This window comes from Mauremys mutica, chromosome 14 (assembly GCF_020497125.1).
Source record: "Mauremys mutica isolate MM-2020 ecotype Southern chromosome 14, ASM2049712v1, whole genome shotgun sequence".
In the NCBI taxonomy this organism is placed as follows: Eukaryota; Metazoa; Chordata; order Testudines; family Geoemydidae; genus Mauremys; species Mauremys mutica.
Genome location: NC_059085.1, coordinates 12,057,743 through 12,073,037, shown reverse-complemented (window position 1 = coordinate 12,073,037; position 15,295 = coordinate 12,057,743). Strand labels below are relative to the sequence as shown.

General features: G+C 42.9%; 1 protein-coding gene across 1 annotated transcript in view; it reads right to left on the bottom strand.

The window, feature by feature from the left end:
- Nucleotides 1-15,295, bottom strand: part of BBS2 (Bardet-Biedl syndrome 2) — a 31,941-nt gene that overhangs the window by 3,439 nt on the left and 13,207 nt on the right. Inside the window, exons 6-16 of the mRNA XM_044986914.1 lie at nucleotides 14,465-14,569; nucleotides 13,655-13,741; nucleotides 12,193-12,328; nucleotides 9,802-9,941; nucleotides 8,844-8,991; nucleotides 8,137-8,308; nucleotides 5,735-5,864; nucleotides 4,198-4,329; nucleotides 3,224-3,361; nucleotides 2,636-2,748; nucleotides 1,038-1,186 (exon numbers count right to left, since the gene is read on the bottom strand). Coding sequence (XP_044842849.1) covers nucleotides 1,038-1,186; nucleotides 2,636-2,748; nucleotides 3,224-3,361; nucleotides 4,198-4,329; nucleotides 5,735-5,864; nucleotides 8,137-8,308; nucleotides 8,844-8,991; nucleotides 9,802-9,941; nucleotides 12,193-12,328; nucleotides 13,655-13,741; nucleotides 14,465-14,569 — 1,450 coding nt within the window. The remainder of the gene's footprint in view (nucleotides 1-1,037; nucleotides 1,187-2,635; nucleotides 2,749-3,223; nucleotides 3,362-4,197; nucleotides 4,330-5,734; nucleotides 5,865-8,136; nucleotides 8,309-8,843; nucleotides 8,992-9,801; nucleotides 9,942-12,192; nucleotides 12,329-13,654; nucleotides 13,742-14,464; nucleotides 14,570-15,295) is intronic.

Sequence of the window (15,295 nt, the reverse complement as noted above, 5' to 3'; positions counted from 1 at the left end):
ATTTAAAGGTCAGTTTTAATTTAAGGTGTTGCTAGTAATGTAGGTAAACTTTACGATAGTCTGATTTAACCTGAGAGTGTCCTCTAAACTTCTGGGCCAGAAGTGAAGAATTCAAATTTAATGTTACATTGTAAAAATGGTTTTAATAAAAGCAATAAGTCTTACACTATTCAGAATGCTAATAACTGCTTTGAATCGTTGCCCCAAAGTCATGCTGAGCACCCATAACTCTCTGACTTTCCTAAGAATCTAGGGTGCCCAGCAACTCATGATCAATTACTTAGCAAGTAATTAGTGTAATGGAAATACCGAGGGACTGCACTTGGTGCTTCTTCCAGTCAAGTAACTAAAAAAAAAAAAAATTAGGTTTGATATTGAATTTCTTGTCCTCAGCCTGGCAATTTCTCACCTACCTCCAAGTTTTCAGAACATATGCTATCGAATTTGAGTTCACGCGTATCAATAGTGATAGGGTTGATGACTTACCAAGTTGAACAAAGCTTAAAAATAAATGTATGGTAGGGTTTAGAAAGAGAATTTGGACTGATTTTCAGACTGTATTTATGCTTTAGCTCCCATATGTTTTCTGTACTTAGCCATACTCTGAAGTTTCAAGTTTCATGGGCAATAGAAAGAGAGGTCTTAATTTGCAAGCTGCTCTGCACAGGCTGACCCCAATGCCACGCAGTAAAATTTGCAGGATCTGGGCCAAAGGCTACCTCCTTTTGAACAGCATTTCCTGGAACCCTTGAGATTAGGGTATACATTTTATACCTTGTAGAGATAATTTGTATTTGTCTTTTAAAAATGCGAGTAACACTACAGTTTAAGCAAGTATGGAGAGATTTCATATTCCTCTGCAGCTGAAAATTGAAGCAAGATTCCCACTGTTAAGTCCTGGACCATACAGCAAAATGTATCTGGCCTTCAAGACAAGCTCTAACAATCCTGCATTTGCTCTTTGATGTGCCATTCTCTACTCTGGCTTGTTGAGCCAAAAATGGAGTCCCCAAAGGAGAATCATGCCCTGGACTTACCACGCAGCTGCCCTGCTCGCTGGATAGCTTGATTTACGGATTTGAGATTGTTTAACAGCTCGGTGTGGTTGGTGCAGCGAATTTTATACTCATTCAGTAAATCTCTGTTAAGATCATAGAGTTCCATGTACCGTTTCTTCATATTTCTCCTGTGAAAATGAACAACAGAGACAAGGGAGACTCAAGGGACAAGGAAACCAGGCGACAATTCATGTTTTGTTAATGTAAAAAAGCAATAATATTTAGTTACTATGGTTACTGTGGCTACCTGCTGTTCTCAAGTTGTCTGAAGCTAGAAGGCTGAATGCATCCGAGATAGATGGGTATCCAATATAACTCCACAGCTAGTCAGGTATGTTATTCCTCATTACTTACACCAGGAAAACAAAGTCACTCAATATATTTACTCTATTCTCTCTCTCTCTCTCTTTTTCACATGCCTCCCCCCATTAGCATTTTGCTCCTCAATACTGGATATATTGAACTTGGAAAAGGTTCAGAAAAGGGCAACAAAAATGATTAGGGGTATGGAACAGCTGCCATATGAGGAGAGATTAATAAAACTGGGACTTTTCAGCTTGGAAAAGAGACGACTAAGGGGGGATATGATAGAGATCTATAAAATCATGACTGGTGTGGAGAAAGGGAATAAGGGAGTGTTATTTCCTCCTTCTCATAACACAAGAACTAGGGGCCACCAAATGAAATGAATAGGCAGCAGGTTTAAAACAAACAAAAGGAAGTATTTTTTCACACAATGCACAGTCAACCTGTGAAATCCTTTCCAGGGGATGTTGAAGGCCAAGGCTATGACGGGGTTCAAAAAAGAACAAGATAAGTTCATGAAGGACAGGTCCATCAGTGGCTATTAGCCAGGATAGGCAGGGATGGTGTCCCTAGCCTCTGTTTGCCAGAAGCTGGGAATGGGAGACAGGGGATGGATCACTTGATGATCACCTGTTCTGTTCATTCCCTCTGGGGCACCTGGCATTGGCCACTGTCGGAAGACAAGATACTGGGCTAGATGGACCTTTGGTCTGACCCAGTATGGCTGTTCTTATGTATGTTCTTAGTGATTGGAAGCTCTGAGAAAAGGAGTTAGTTTCCCCAGAAGAGTTAGTCTTGCTGATCATTAGTTGCATTAGATACGTCGACTTCTTGCAATAGACAGTTGTGATGTGGACAGAGCTGTTCAGAACCAAAGATTAATGCCCTGAAAACACAGGGAACAAACTCTTCCTCAGCCTCCTGCTCAGAGTCCTTCCCCACCGCACCCTAAAGAGGATGAGTCCTGCCCTGCCCACCTACTGCTCTCTTCCTCTTCACACAACGGACTCCCTCTGGCCTAGCTGAGAGCTTGACAACACTACCTCACAGCTGATTCACGCAGCCTACCCCGCACTGAGTCATCCGCCTGCTGGTTCTCAGCCTAAAGAATAGGTCAGGAACACAATGATCATGTGTAAATAATAGGCACCTGGATTTAATGCAGCCTTGATCCACGCAGCTGTTTCTAGCTAAAGGTGCTCTTCTCTACCAAAAAGCTATGACTGGCCACTAGAGCCAGAGAATTATATAGAAATGTAATGGCTGCTCACATGTCTCCCATGAGGCGTGAATCTTCTGCTCGAACCAACATACTGCGGATAAGGTTGGAGTGGTCCGCCATGTCGGCAGTGAGTTTCTGATGGACTGTATGAAATTCATCCACCTATCAAGAGTAAAGACACCCAAGCACTTTGTAAAGTCCATGCAAATCTGAGAGTTTTGCTTTGAAAGGTAGGGACTGCACCAAGTTAATAGGGAACAGCTTCCTATCCCTCCGCCTGGATCCTTTCCCAGGAAGAGGAAGGCTAGATGAGACTTTCAGGGCCTACTGACCTAATTCACACCATCAACTTCAATGGACTTTAAATTTCCTGGCCAGTTTACAGAATGAGGGAATTGTCCTAATCATCAACAGCTAGGAGGGGACCTGACCCTGTTTTGGATAACAAGGAATTTTGGAAAAGGGGGGCTGTCACCCTCTCTAATTCAGAGCACAGTAAGCCATGGTTGCAGGTTTAAATGGCAGAAAGCCACAGAAAGTTTAGACATAGAAAGAGAGAAAAAAAAGTCATCAAATCCTGAAGCCACCATCCACCACCAAATCAACCACCATTTAGACATGCTTGGTGCCTACTCACCTTAACTAGCACTTTCCGCAACTCCTCAAAGTACGCAGGGAAATCTGCTTCCACCTGCAAGTCTTCAATTGCCAAGAAGGAGGCCATGGACTGGATAATGTCACCGGCTAGATCTATATCATCCGTGCTGATAGAAATCTAACAGGTGTAAAAACAGTAAGTTTCAGATTTCCCCTCTCTTCAAAATTCTCCCTTCACAACCATTAAATAGGACCCCTTTTGCAGCATATTCAACCTAACGCTCAAAACAGTTAATACTGCAAGATTTCCATTGGAAGGCCTATTAGTCTGAGACTACATTTTGCTAGAATTAAGCACTGTGGGCTAGATCTGAAGTATATGGGAATCTTTCCACTGACTTCAGGGGACTCTGGATCAGGACCTAAGGGAGAAATGCATCACTATGCAGAGGGCCAGCACAAGGATCATGCACTAGTTACATCCCATCTAAGCCCTCAAAATAGGGCTTCAGTGGTGGAGAGGCTCTGTTCTGCCTCTCTGCACCAGAGTGAATTTCACCATATAAGAATACGTTGCTTCAAAACATTGAAGGAGCACCACGCTGCATTGTCCATATCACTGGCTGAGCTTGGAATCTGATTCCCAGACAGGAATGTGGGCACTACCATTGAGGACAAAATCCTGCTTAAAACACTAGCATTTCATCTGCCCGTGCAGTCACATAAAACCATGAGACACTTTGATGCTATGATAATCAGAGGATCAAAGAATCGTAGGACTGGAAGGGACCTCAAGAGGTCATATAGTCCGGTCTCCTGCACTCCTGGACTAAATATAACAATTTTTAGCTGGACAGAAATAGTGTAAAGCTAGTGCAAATATTAATGGCTTGGTCCCTCCTCCGCTTTGTACCTTGGCTCCCTCTTCACTTTCCCATGTGGGCACTTCCTCCCAGTTCCACTGCTCTTTAATAAGATTAGACCTAAATAGAGTACGGTGAGAGTAAAAATTACCTCCCCATTGGGTTTGATTTTTATGCACAGCTGTCCTGCATCACGCAGGGAAGTGAAACAGACTTGAAAAGGGGCGCTTTGGAGCTCTGCATCCTCTGGTAACAGAAAGCTCTGGTTCAACCACATGACAACCTAGAAAAATAAATTCGTAACATTACCCTTCCCATGGAGAAACAGTCTGGAATATATTTGCTGTAGTGGACATTATGGGATACACTAGATATACTGCAGAGCACCCAGCTCAGTGCATCTTGTGATCATTTGCACAATCCCACTCTGGGTCGTGAAATAAAGTGTCTCTATTAGAAAACAGACCCCAACTGGGAGTTTATTAGGATCACAGCATCCCCACTGGACAGAACAGGATAACTCATGATTAATTTTGCTCTCTCCCACCTAGTGGAATGGGGACAATTTCCTGTGTTATACGTGGGCTGTTCAATGCATGATTCTGTATAATATTATGAATAAGAGACTCAAGTAAGTAAGAAAGTCACATAAGCCCTTCGGGGCAGGCACCATCTTTTTGTTGTGTGTCTGTACAGCACCCAGCACATTGGGTCCATGACCAAGGTTCCTAGGCACTACACTAATACAAATAATACATAAGAAGAAATGGACAGAAGGAGGATTGCTTAGTGGTTAAGGCAGTACCTAGGACTTGGAAGGCCAGGGTTCAAATCCCTGCTCTGTCACGTACTTCCTGTGTGACCTTGGGCAAGCCACTTAGCCTCTCTGTGCCTCAGGTCCCCATCTGTAAAATGGGGATAAAAGCACTGCCCTACCTCCCAGGGGTGATGTGAGAATAAATACATTACACATTGTGAGACACTCACATAACGGAAGCCGTAGAAGTACCTAAGATAGACGGACCTCAGAGGGACAAGGCCAGAAAGTTTTCCTTAGAGAAGAGTGTTACATCTGCTCAATCTGCCATCGACCACCAAGTTAGAAGTATTTTTGCCCCAGGAATTTCTATGCAATGTAAGTTAGATATGCACCAGACAGCCTCGCTAAGCCACTCCCAAGAACTGGCCAATTTTCAGCCCAGGCTGTAGCGAGCTGCCATCCCACCATATTTCCAAGACACACTACAGAACATTTACTGATCCATTATGAATTTGAGCTGAATTAAACCCATGAAGTAAGCTGAATTATCTAGATACTTTATTGCACTTTTCCCCATTTGCTAATGTACAAAATTCAGTCATTCACTCCGGGTTCCTTCCATTAGTGCAAGCTGGCCAAGTTCTACTAGATAAAGTACAATGAAGGGACAAGTAACTACTAGAACGTCTGGTCTTAAGCAGCACTTTCCTGCAGATGCACAGAAACTCTGGGAATGTTTCGGCTATGCCAGCATTTCAAAAGAAGAAGCATGAACTCAAGCTGTAAGCTGTTAAACACAGACTCTTATTGATAGTAGTGGAGTAAATTACATTATTTCCCTTTGCTCTAGGGATTCCCAAGTTAATTACAAACTCTCCACAGCAACTGTGCTCAGAACCAGAAAATAAGATGCAGAGCATAAACTCACCCTTTGTACCCTCTCACTGATTGTAAAGTTAACAAAGCTTAGAGGTTCAGGGACCGAGTCGGGGCTGCTCAAAGCATACATTGAAAATCGGGGTAGCTGTCTTGTCAGTTCAAAGACATGGAACTGTGTGCTGGAAGGAATCCAAAGGAAACGAGAGAGAAATTTACCAACAGCCCAGTGATTTGTCTATTGCACCCTTCCATTAACAAATTCAGGATGATTCACTTTACATCACAGATTCTGTCACCACAATCCCTGCAATGAATATAACATTCATTAGGACTATACACAGAAGATATAAAATTGGAGACATTTTATTAACAAATACAATTAAGACTTATTAAAAGTAACATTAAAGATGAATGGAACCCCTGAATTCAGTTCTCTGCATTGCTCCTGCAGTGGACTGATGGCCCCTGAAACAGTAAAGGAAGCTCTAGTCCAGCCATACCTTACACTTTTGGTAGAGATACCACTAGATGGAGCAGGGAAGTGGAACCTTGAACTCGGGTCGTGGCAGGCAAACGAAAAGAGAAAATGATTCTCAAACGTTACTCCAGATGCATTTTATTTTTATAGTGATTTGTACAAATTCTGCCCTCAAACATGGATCCAGGCCTTGTGCTGAAGTCAAAGGGAGTTGAGGACAGTCAGCATCTGACAGAGTACAGCCCATATGCAATCACAGAAATGTAGGGCAGGAAGGGACCTTGAGAGGTCAAGTCCAGCCCCCTCCACTGCGGCAGGACCAAGTAAACCTAGACCATCCCTGACAGGTGTTTGTCCAACCTGCTCTTAAAAACCTCCAATGACGAGGATTCCACAATGTCCCTTGGAAGCCTATCTCAGCAGCGTCAGATGGTTTTTCCTGATATCTAACCCTTGAAGCAAATTAAGCCCATTGCTTCTTGTCCTAACATCAGTGGACATGGAGAACAATCGATCACCATCCTCTTTATAACAGCTGTTACCATAAGTGAAGACTTATCAGATCCCCCTTTAGTCTTCTTTTCTCAGGTCTAAAAATGCCCTGGTTTTTGGTTTTGTTTTTTAAATTTTTCCTCATAGGTCAGGTTCTCTAAACCTTTTCATTGCTCTCCTCTGGACTCTTGCCAATCTATCCACATCTTTCCTAAAGTGTGGGCACCCAGAATTAAACACAGTATCCAGTGCTGAGTAGAGTGGGACAATTACATCCTGTGCCTTACATATGACACTCCTGTTAACACACCCCAAAATGATACTAACGTTTTTCGCAACTGCATCACATTGACTCGTATTCATTTTGTGATCCACTTCAGTCCCCAGATCCTTTTCAGCAGTTCTACCACCCAGCCAGTTACTCCTAATTTTGTAGATGTGCATTTGATTTTTCCTTCCTAAGTTAAGTAGTTTGCACTTGTCTTTATTATTGAATTTAATCTTGTTGATTTCAAAACAATTCTCCAATTTGTCAAGGTTGTTTTGAATTCTAATCTTGTCCTCCAAAAGTGCTTGCAACCCCTCCCAGCCTGCTGTCATCAGCAAATTTTATAAGCATCCTCTGTACTCCATTATCCAAGTCATTCACAAAACTATTTAATAGTATCAGAGCTAAGACTTACCCCTGCGGGACCCCACTAGATACGCCCTGCGAGTTTGACAGTGAGCCATTAATAATTACTCTGGAGAACGGTCTTCGAAGCAGTTGTGCATCCACTTTATAATAATTTCATCTAGACCACATTTCCCATATTCCATTAGCACCCAAGTCTGGTCCCACAGCTGTCAATGGCCAACCTCCCGTTGACTATCAAGGGAACAAAATCAGGCCCGTAATGATTTAAGCATGTAGGCAGGGGCGGCTCCAGGCACCAGCATGCCAAGCACGTGCCTGGGGTGGCAAGCCACGGAGGGTGGTCTGTCGGTCGCCGCAAGGGCGGCAGGCAGGCTGCCTTTGGCGGCATGCCTGCGGAGGGTCCGCTGGTCCTGCAGCTTCAGCAGACCTCCCGCAGGCGTGCCGCCAAATTCGCGGGACCGGGGACCTCCTGCAGGCAAGCCGCCAAAGGCAGCCTGTCTGCCATGCTCGGGGCGACAAAATACCTACATCCACCTCTGCATGTAGGGCCTCCATTTTCAAACGTGCTGAGCACTCACAGCTTCTGCTGAAGTCATTGGGAGCTGCAGGTGTTTAGCACCTCTGGAAATCAGGTGTTTTTAAAGAAGCATTTCAATTCTCTTTTAAATAGGAGTCAGGATGCACAGGAACTAGGTCTGAAGAAATTAACGACTGTACTTGTCACACACCTTCTACAACGCAAGGGCACAGAAAGCTACTGAGGCTATGTCACTGCTACGTTTCACACCAAACGCTGCTGATGTCAGAAATGGGGCTTGACACTGTACTATACTGCAAACCTTACCTGCTTCTGTAACCCACAAAGGCTTTGATGTGTAAATCCACTGGGACATCTTTGGGAGGAGTAAGAGGAACCTGAATGCGACCCGAGAGGCTCTGGAGACTGGGATGAACCACATGGCTCTCACCTTCAAATATCCCTTCAGCAAAGATCAGCACGGCTCGGATAATTGTGTCTTAGGAAAAGGGAGAAAGTGGTTTATTAATTAATAGTTCTCCACTGGCAATAACTCTGCTTCACTTTCAAAATTAAATAGGGGAGGGTTTTCTGTGAGAGTGGGGGAGAAGATATTGGATTACAGACATTTAGCCTTCATGCTGAGGCCCAGATTCGGCAGCTGCATGCTCAGCCTCAGGCTGGCACACACTGAATTGTTCTCTAGCCACTCCTACAGGTGACATGAGGAAGGCGATAGGGATCAGCAAGACCAATTTACTTCACTTCATGTATCAATTGCATGGAAGAAGGAACAAGCAGTAAGGCGCTAACAAGGCTTTCAGGTACCATGGTGATGAGGGTCACAGAAGAAACTATTCAGATTGATGGAACACTGGTTGATTCAAAACTCTGTGAAAGGAAGACATCCAGACAGAAGACATTGAGAATGACAGACCAACTAGGGGACAGGCAAACCACTAGCTAAATGCGCCAAAACATTTGCATGTGAGGTTATAAGAAACCATCATCATCAGCTGCAAATTATTTCTCACCATTAGATGTGGAAATACACAACTCTACGTGGGCAGCCTGACTGTCAGAGCCCAGGTTCACGGCCAGGGCTGTCTGCAGCTGGGTGTTAGCTGGAATCACTCCCCTCTGCCCATCAGCTTCGTTCACCTGCGCGCTCAGTTCAGCCTGCTGCAAAACACACACTTCCAGCTCAGCATCACAAGAGCAAGGTTTTCATTAAAGCAGTTCTGAAGATACAGCCAAGAGCCCTTCACCACGGGAAGCCTTCATACATTTTAAACATCTGTGAAGAATGTTTTGATTAGGCTTCTCCTCAAACTCTCTTGGCTGAATCTGACTTATACAATGCCTTGTTGCCAACTGTGATCTCTTTAGGAAAGCATGAGAGGGGTTGCTTGGGACAACCCTAAACCTTAAGCACATACTTAAGTCCCATGGGACATCAGCACATACTTCATCAACACATACTTAATCCAGGCCTTAACCATTACACCTACAGCATGGATCTACTCTTCCTTCTGAGTGTTCTCAAAGCTCAATATAACTCTGTCCTTCGCTACGTATCCCCCATTTGTCAAGGTTGCCCTGATCCCCTGAACTTTGCCCATGTTCCCAACCACAGCCGTTTGTCAGATTCCCACCCAATCACCTCTGTGCCCTCTTTTTCTCACCCATGCATCACCAACAATAAAGATCCTGCAATCAGAACTTAAGTTAATCATTCAGTTACATGAGCCAGAAGAGAATCCAGCTTCCTCTCCATTAGCCCTGCAGAGCCAATGTATTCAGTAGACTAAAAAAGTAGGGAAAACGTTAGGTATTAAAGTAAGAAGAGCTGACGCTGAATACATGCAAGGAGCCGGCCTGTTGCATGCGATGCCTCTATTTTACATTGTCACTGCACTCTAATTCTTCTAACAGCCTATGGGTCTGGGGGAGAGACCAGAGTCAAGCCCTACATCTTGTTTTGAGAAGTACCTTTGAGTTTTCCTCATAGTTTCGTAATTCCAGCAGCAGATTTTGTTTCTTTTGACTAAGCTCCCGAATCAGATCCTGTTCCGCACTGGTATCCATCAAGTTTCCTTTCATCTCCTGGCTTCCTGGCAGGTAGCCACGTACTGCACAAAAACAAAGCACCGAGCATTTCAAGCACGTCTTTAGCAGCAATCTCTAGATTGCCACTTTTGCAGCATGAATCCCTACTAACAGATCCACTGTAGAAATAATACCAGGTCAGCCCCTCAGGTGGCATAAATGGCTGTAGCTCCACTGAAGTAAACGGAGTTATGCTGATTTACACCACCTGAGGACAGGGCCCACTATACTTACCATGACAACATGGCTGGACATTTAAAGGGACACTGATGACTTCCAGTGCATTTGGAGACTTCCATGAAAGTGCCTCCTGCCTCCTTAAAGCTGACTCTCAATGATCAGAATGAGTAATAGAACAATGCAGATCTCTCTTTCTGAATTCTTTTAGTTTATTTTATATTTAGTTTAGTTTAGGTGAGTCTTAAGTTACTTACAAGCAACTCTCAACATTACTCCATCCTGACCAAGCTTCTGTCTGGGAATTTTACAGAGGCCAAGTGTTCTTGTTATTATCTTGGTATGAATGCAACTCACCACTTCCATCTATTCTAGCTAGCCGACCCTCCTAACCAGGCTCCTATTTTTTGCTCAGGGAGACTTAGCTTCAGGGCTAAGATTTGTTTCATAATGGTCAGGATGAACAGATGGTTGGGTCCAGCCAGGTAGGATCCAGAGGGAGTCCCTGCACCCAAGAATCTGGGAGGGGATACTGAGGCAGGAGAGTTCAAGTAGCAAGCTAGAAACCACAGAACTGCTTGCAAAGGCCTTTCATTTTACAGCAGGGCTGTTCCCTGTTTGTAAGAGAAGATGAAATCCATGGAGGAAAACCAGCACTCCTGTTGAATGTTCTGCCTGACTGCGCAGAGCCAAGAAAAAGGTATGGGGAAACTGACAATCTCTACATGATTCTGATCTTAAAGGCACACACCCCAATGGAGAGAGAGAAACACACACACACACACCATTATTTCCTTTGTGGTCAACAATTCAATTCAGATGAAGGAGGGAGGGAGAGAGGGAACACTGAAAGACAGAAGAACAATGGCCGGGATTTTGCAACTGGCTCAGCATGGCTGGATCTTGTGCCCATGCAGAGCCCCAATGACTTGCATGAAGCCCTGTGAGGGTGTAAGGTTCTGAACACATGCACCTGATTGCAGGATTATCATCATTTAGTATCTGTAATACAGTAGTGCCAAGAGGCTCCAATGAAAATAAAGGATCCCACGTTGCCATGTATTGTGTATATATGAATACATGCAGCAAGACAGCACCACATGCCTCAGAGCAGGATCAAGGCCTATGACATTAACCTATAGGGCTTATTTAAGACGAGTTGCCTTATTAATATGGCCCTATTCATTGGTTCTTTACTCCCCAGCAAAAAAGGCTTACATGCCCAAAGATAAGCAGGGGGTTCTCCCGATGACGTATGGTAAAAGCACTCAGGAGTACGCATAAAGAGTGGTATGCTGTGCTACTTTCTTTAATATGTTTGGACTTGTGTTCCAAATAGGTTGTGCCAGGCTCATGTGTAACTGTTGAGCAGGTTTCAGATGGTTAAGACAGTCACCTGTGAGCCTTTCCTTTGACCCCCATGCTTATCTGTATATTCAGTTTGAGAAAATTTATTTAAGTAGTTTGAATAAAAAATACCTCCCATCTCAACTAAGTTTCACTTCCTTAGAATCTGACGATATAAGTTTACAAGATCTCCAGTCAACCACAGTATCTTCCATAAAACACAAGGTTGTTATTTCCTAAATTGCTAAATAAAAAAACAAGCAAGAACATACATATTTTAAAAAAAAGAAACTTCTTTCAGATCTTCTTTATCTATCCTGAAGAAGCTGAAAAGATCCCGCACATATTTCTTTTTTCCCTTGCCATTCAATTTTAGCAGCATGGCTTGAAGTATCCCTGCATATATGGAGTACAATTCTGCTTCACTCTTAGTGGAAGATCACTTCTGCTAAGCAACTGAACTTTGTAGGCCCACAGGTCATCATACAGAAAACAGGTTTGATTGTTTATCGTCCAGGAGGCAGTATTCAAAATCTTGTTTGTGGAAAGCTTGACCCTTCTATTCCCTGGATTTTGCAAAGGAGAATGACAGATTTGGCAGGCAAAAATACATGCAAACACAAAAGACATTTAGCAGGTATTGTAACAATAGAATGTATTAGTATTAATGCTTTGTGGGTAATGCTCTTGGCATTTCTGCTTAGCTTAAACTAATACAATGATGCTGCAAAGGATTTTTCATGCTCTTACCTTCACCATCAACAGAACAGCAGATTAACTGGGTGTTACCATCCATTCTATAATCCCCTTCTACCACTCCTGCAATTGAGGAAGCAAAGTTGTCCTTAAAGATGACCTCCCCAGTTCGGTCACTGCGTGCATCAACCTGAAATACAGAACATTCCCAAGACACAAGATGAAAATGAAAGCTAACCTCACTGGATAAATTATGCTGCAGTCTGGGACATTAACTGAGGAATCCTGCTGCATTTATGGAACTGCAGGTGAACTTGCGGCTCCGTTGATCAGATAAAGAAAACACCCCCCAAAATTAACTAGCAATGAAATGACAGATCCAGACACACACGTAAAAGTGAGCTGCTCCTCAGAGAGGCTTTCCCCTGAGCTAAGTAAAAAGAGAAAGAAAGAGGGGAATTGCAAGCCTGTGCTGTCAAGGTGATACATACTATTGAAGCAGCAATGACAGGACCAAACTATAAGTAACCTTAAGGCAGCATTTACAGTCTCCAGCCTTATTCATAGTCTTTGTCTGATGAAATGTGTTACTTTTATGCACAAATATCATGACCTTTAATGATCATTCCATGGGGGGATTTTTCAGTTCTGCATAGCTTTGCTCTTCCAAGGCACAGGACATAGCAATGTTTTTCTAGGAGCTGGAGACTTTCAAATTAATGACCAGGGAGGATACGGTATATGAAAGACTAGACAAAGGAGGAATAAGTGTGTTGAAGTTTCCTACACAACAATGTTGTATCAAGTCTAGCAGCTCCAAACCAGAGGTTCCAATGAATCCTGGGGCTCTAGGTTGCTAATCTGAGGCGAATGAAATCAAATTCTCCTGAGATAATGAAAGAAGACATTGTGGAAGGAGTTTAGTTTTACAAGAAAACATTGGCAAATGGTGTCCCTGGGAGACCTGGCAGCTAAATCAACCATTTCTAGCAAATGACAATGCTAAGCAACTGTGTTAAAAGGGAACGGAATTGAGTTTTATATAATGAGTTTACATATTAATTATACTATCCAATGTACGATGGATTTATTATGGAGCGGTAATAACCCTTCCACAGTTAAGAATGATGCTACCTTCTCTATTATCTAATACGTTTCCTTCATTTGTCATTTAAGAACATCCAGGAAACACGGGAGAAGGGTACTAGGGTGTTCTCAATATACAGAGCTGGAAGTGGAAGGAGCACCTCAGAAGAACTATGCAATCTCCACTACCACAGAAACAACCTACTACACCGTAGCGATTGATTTTGAAAATATTTAGGGGACTGTTCTTCCTGTAAATGATGGAGTATTTGACAGGGTATTCATAAGCTGAGCTAGGCTCATCGTAATATTTCTTCAGAGCTCAGTCTAGTCTTTTGAATAGTTTCTCTGTTCAGCCTTATACAACTAAAGAGCTTTGTCCAAATGCAATCTCTCGATTCACAGCTACATTCTCTCCCTTTGAACTCACCTTCCCATTGGACCATCCAGTGATCAATTCACATACTCCATCAGAGTTAAGGTCAAATGCATGTATGCTCATTGCATGATTTTTAGACTGGGGAAAAAACAAAGAACAAATGCATGAAGCTATTGCTATTGGTACTGGAGTACGTATAGATTAAACAGAAACACATCTGTATTGAAACAATCACATGTCAAATTGTGCAAGGTGGGTGGAGTCCTAAGATAGGAGACCAACCTGTGTTCAGAGAAGTCTTGGGAACAGCAGCATTCTGTTATCTGGCCTTTCCCAAAGCCTTATCTTTGGGCATTGTAACCAACACACAAATCATACTTCTCGCCTCCTTTGTGGGCAGAATAGAAATACAAACATGCTTACTTCCTGATCACCAGCACACCTGCCAGCAGCACTGATGTAGTTACAGAAAAGGCTGCAAGGCCCTCACAAATGCCATGTAAAATGACTGTACCTCCGAAATATCTGTCAACAGTATCTCCACTGAATGAATCCAGTATGAACAAGGAACTCAAAATCCCCCATATGATTGCAGTCCCAATAGGGAGTCCAATAGCAATTGGCCCAGCAGGGCAGACGTTAATTGATGTGCTATTAATTTTGTATAGTGACATTTTATACATATAAAATAAACCAGTTCCATAGTACACATAGGCTGAGATTTCCAAAACCAAGAGATTTGGACACCCAATTCCCATTAAAATTAACAGGAACCGGGCACCCAAATCTGCAAGTTGGCTTTGAAAATCTCAGCCATAACGTTCCAATTTCTTTCTTTAGAATGTATTTGATTGTACTAACTTTAATCCTCCAGTAGCGGGCTGTCTTGTCGTAAACTCCTACTGTACCATTAGATAGGGCATAGCCAAATCGACTGCCATACATGGGGCTAAGTGCAGTGATAGTCTGAAAAAAGAATATGTAAGAGTTAGAATGCATCTCTACTTCTAGAATTTAAAGTAAATGATAATAGAATGCATGCAATTTCTGTACCAAATTAGCTGTTTTACACAATTAATTGGGGATAACTTTCCTCCGTAAAGAACATTACTACACTAGGTATACCGAAGATTAGTTTAAAATCACTATGGGCTCATCCTTCTTACTAAGATTCTTTGGCAAAAGTTTTGTGTCAGTGAGAAAACGCTGTGGTCACTGGTGTTTATAACATGGTGTCATTTAGACCCACTCTGGTTAGACAAAACTCTCTTTAAAACACAAATGGCTGTGGGTGCCTAATGGCCCAGTGTTACTAACGCTGATGGAGCTGTCCGGGTGCTAACAACAGTGGGAAATGTTTGCCACAGATCTCCAGGCCTAAATCAATGAGATAAAACAAAGGTCACTTTCCAGGATCAAGCTCTGGTAGGGGAAAGAACACTGGTGAACATCTGTGGCATTACGGAAATAATAAAACACTAATAAACATAAATGGCAGAACCAGGGAAGTGCCTACAAGACCATAACTCTCCAGAAACTCAACTTTTTTTTCCTTCCTAGGTGCACCACACAAGTTAGCTATTAGAGTAGCCCCTTAACATGAATATAAAGTGTTCTGATGCCAAATCAGAGTTACAGACGCATCAATTCCAAGACCACAAGGGACTACTGTGATCATCTAGTCTGACCTCT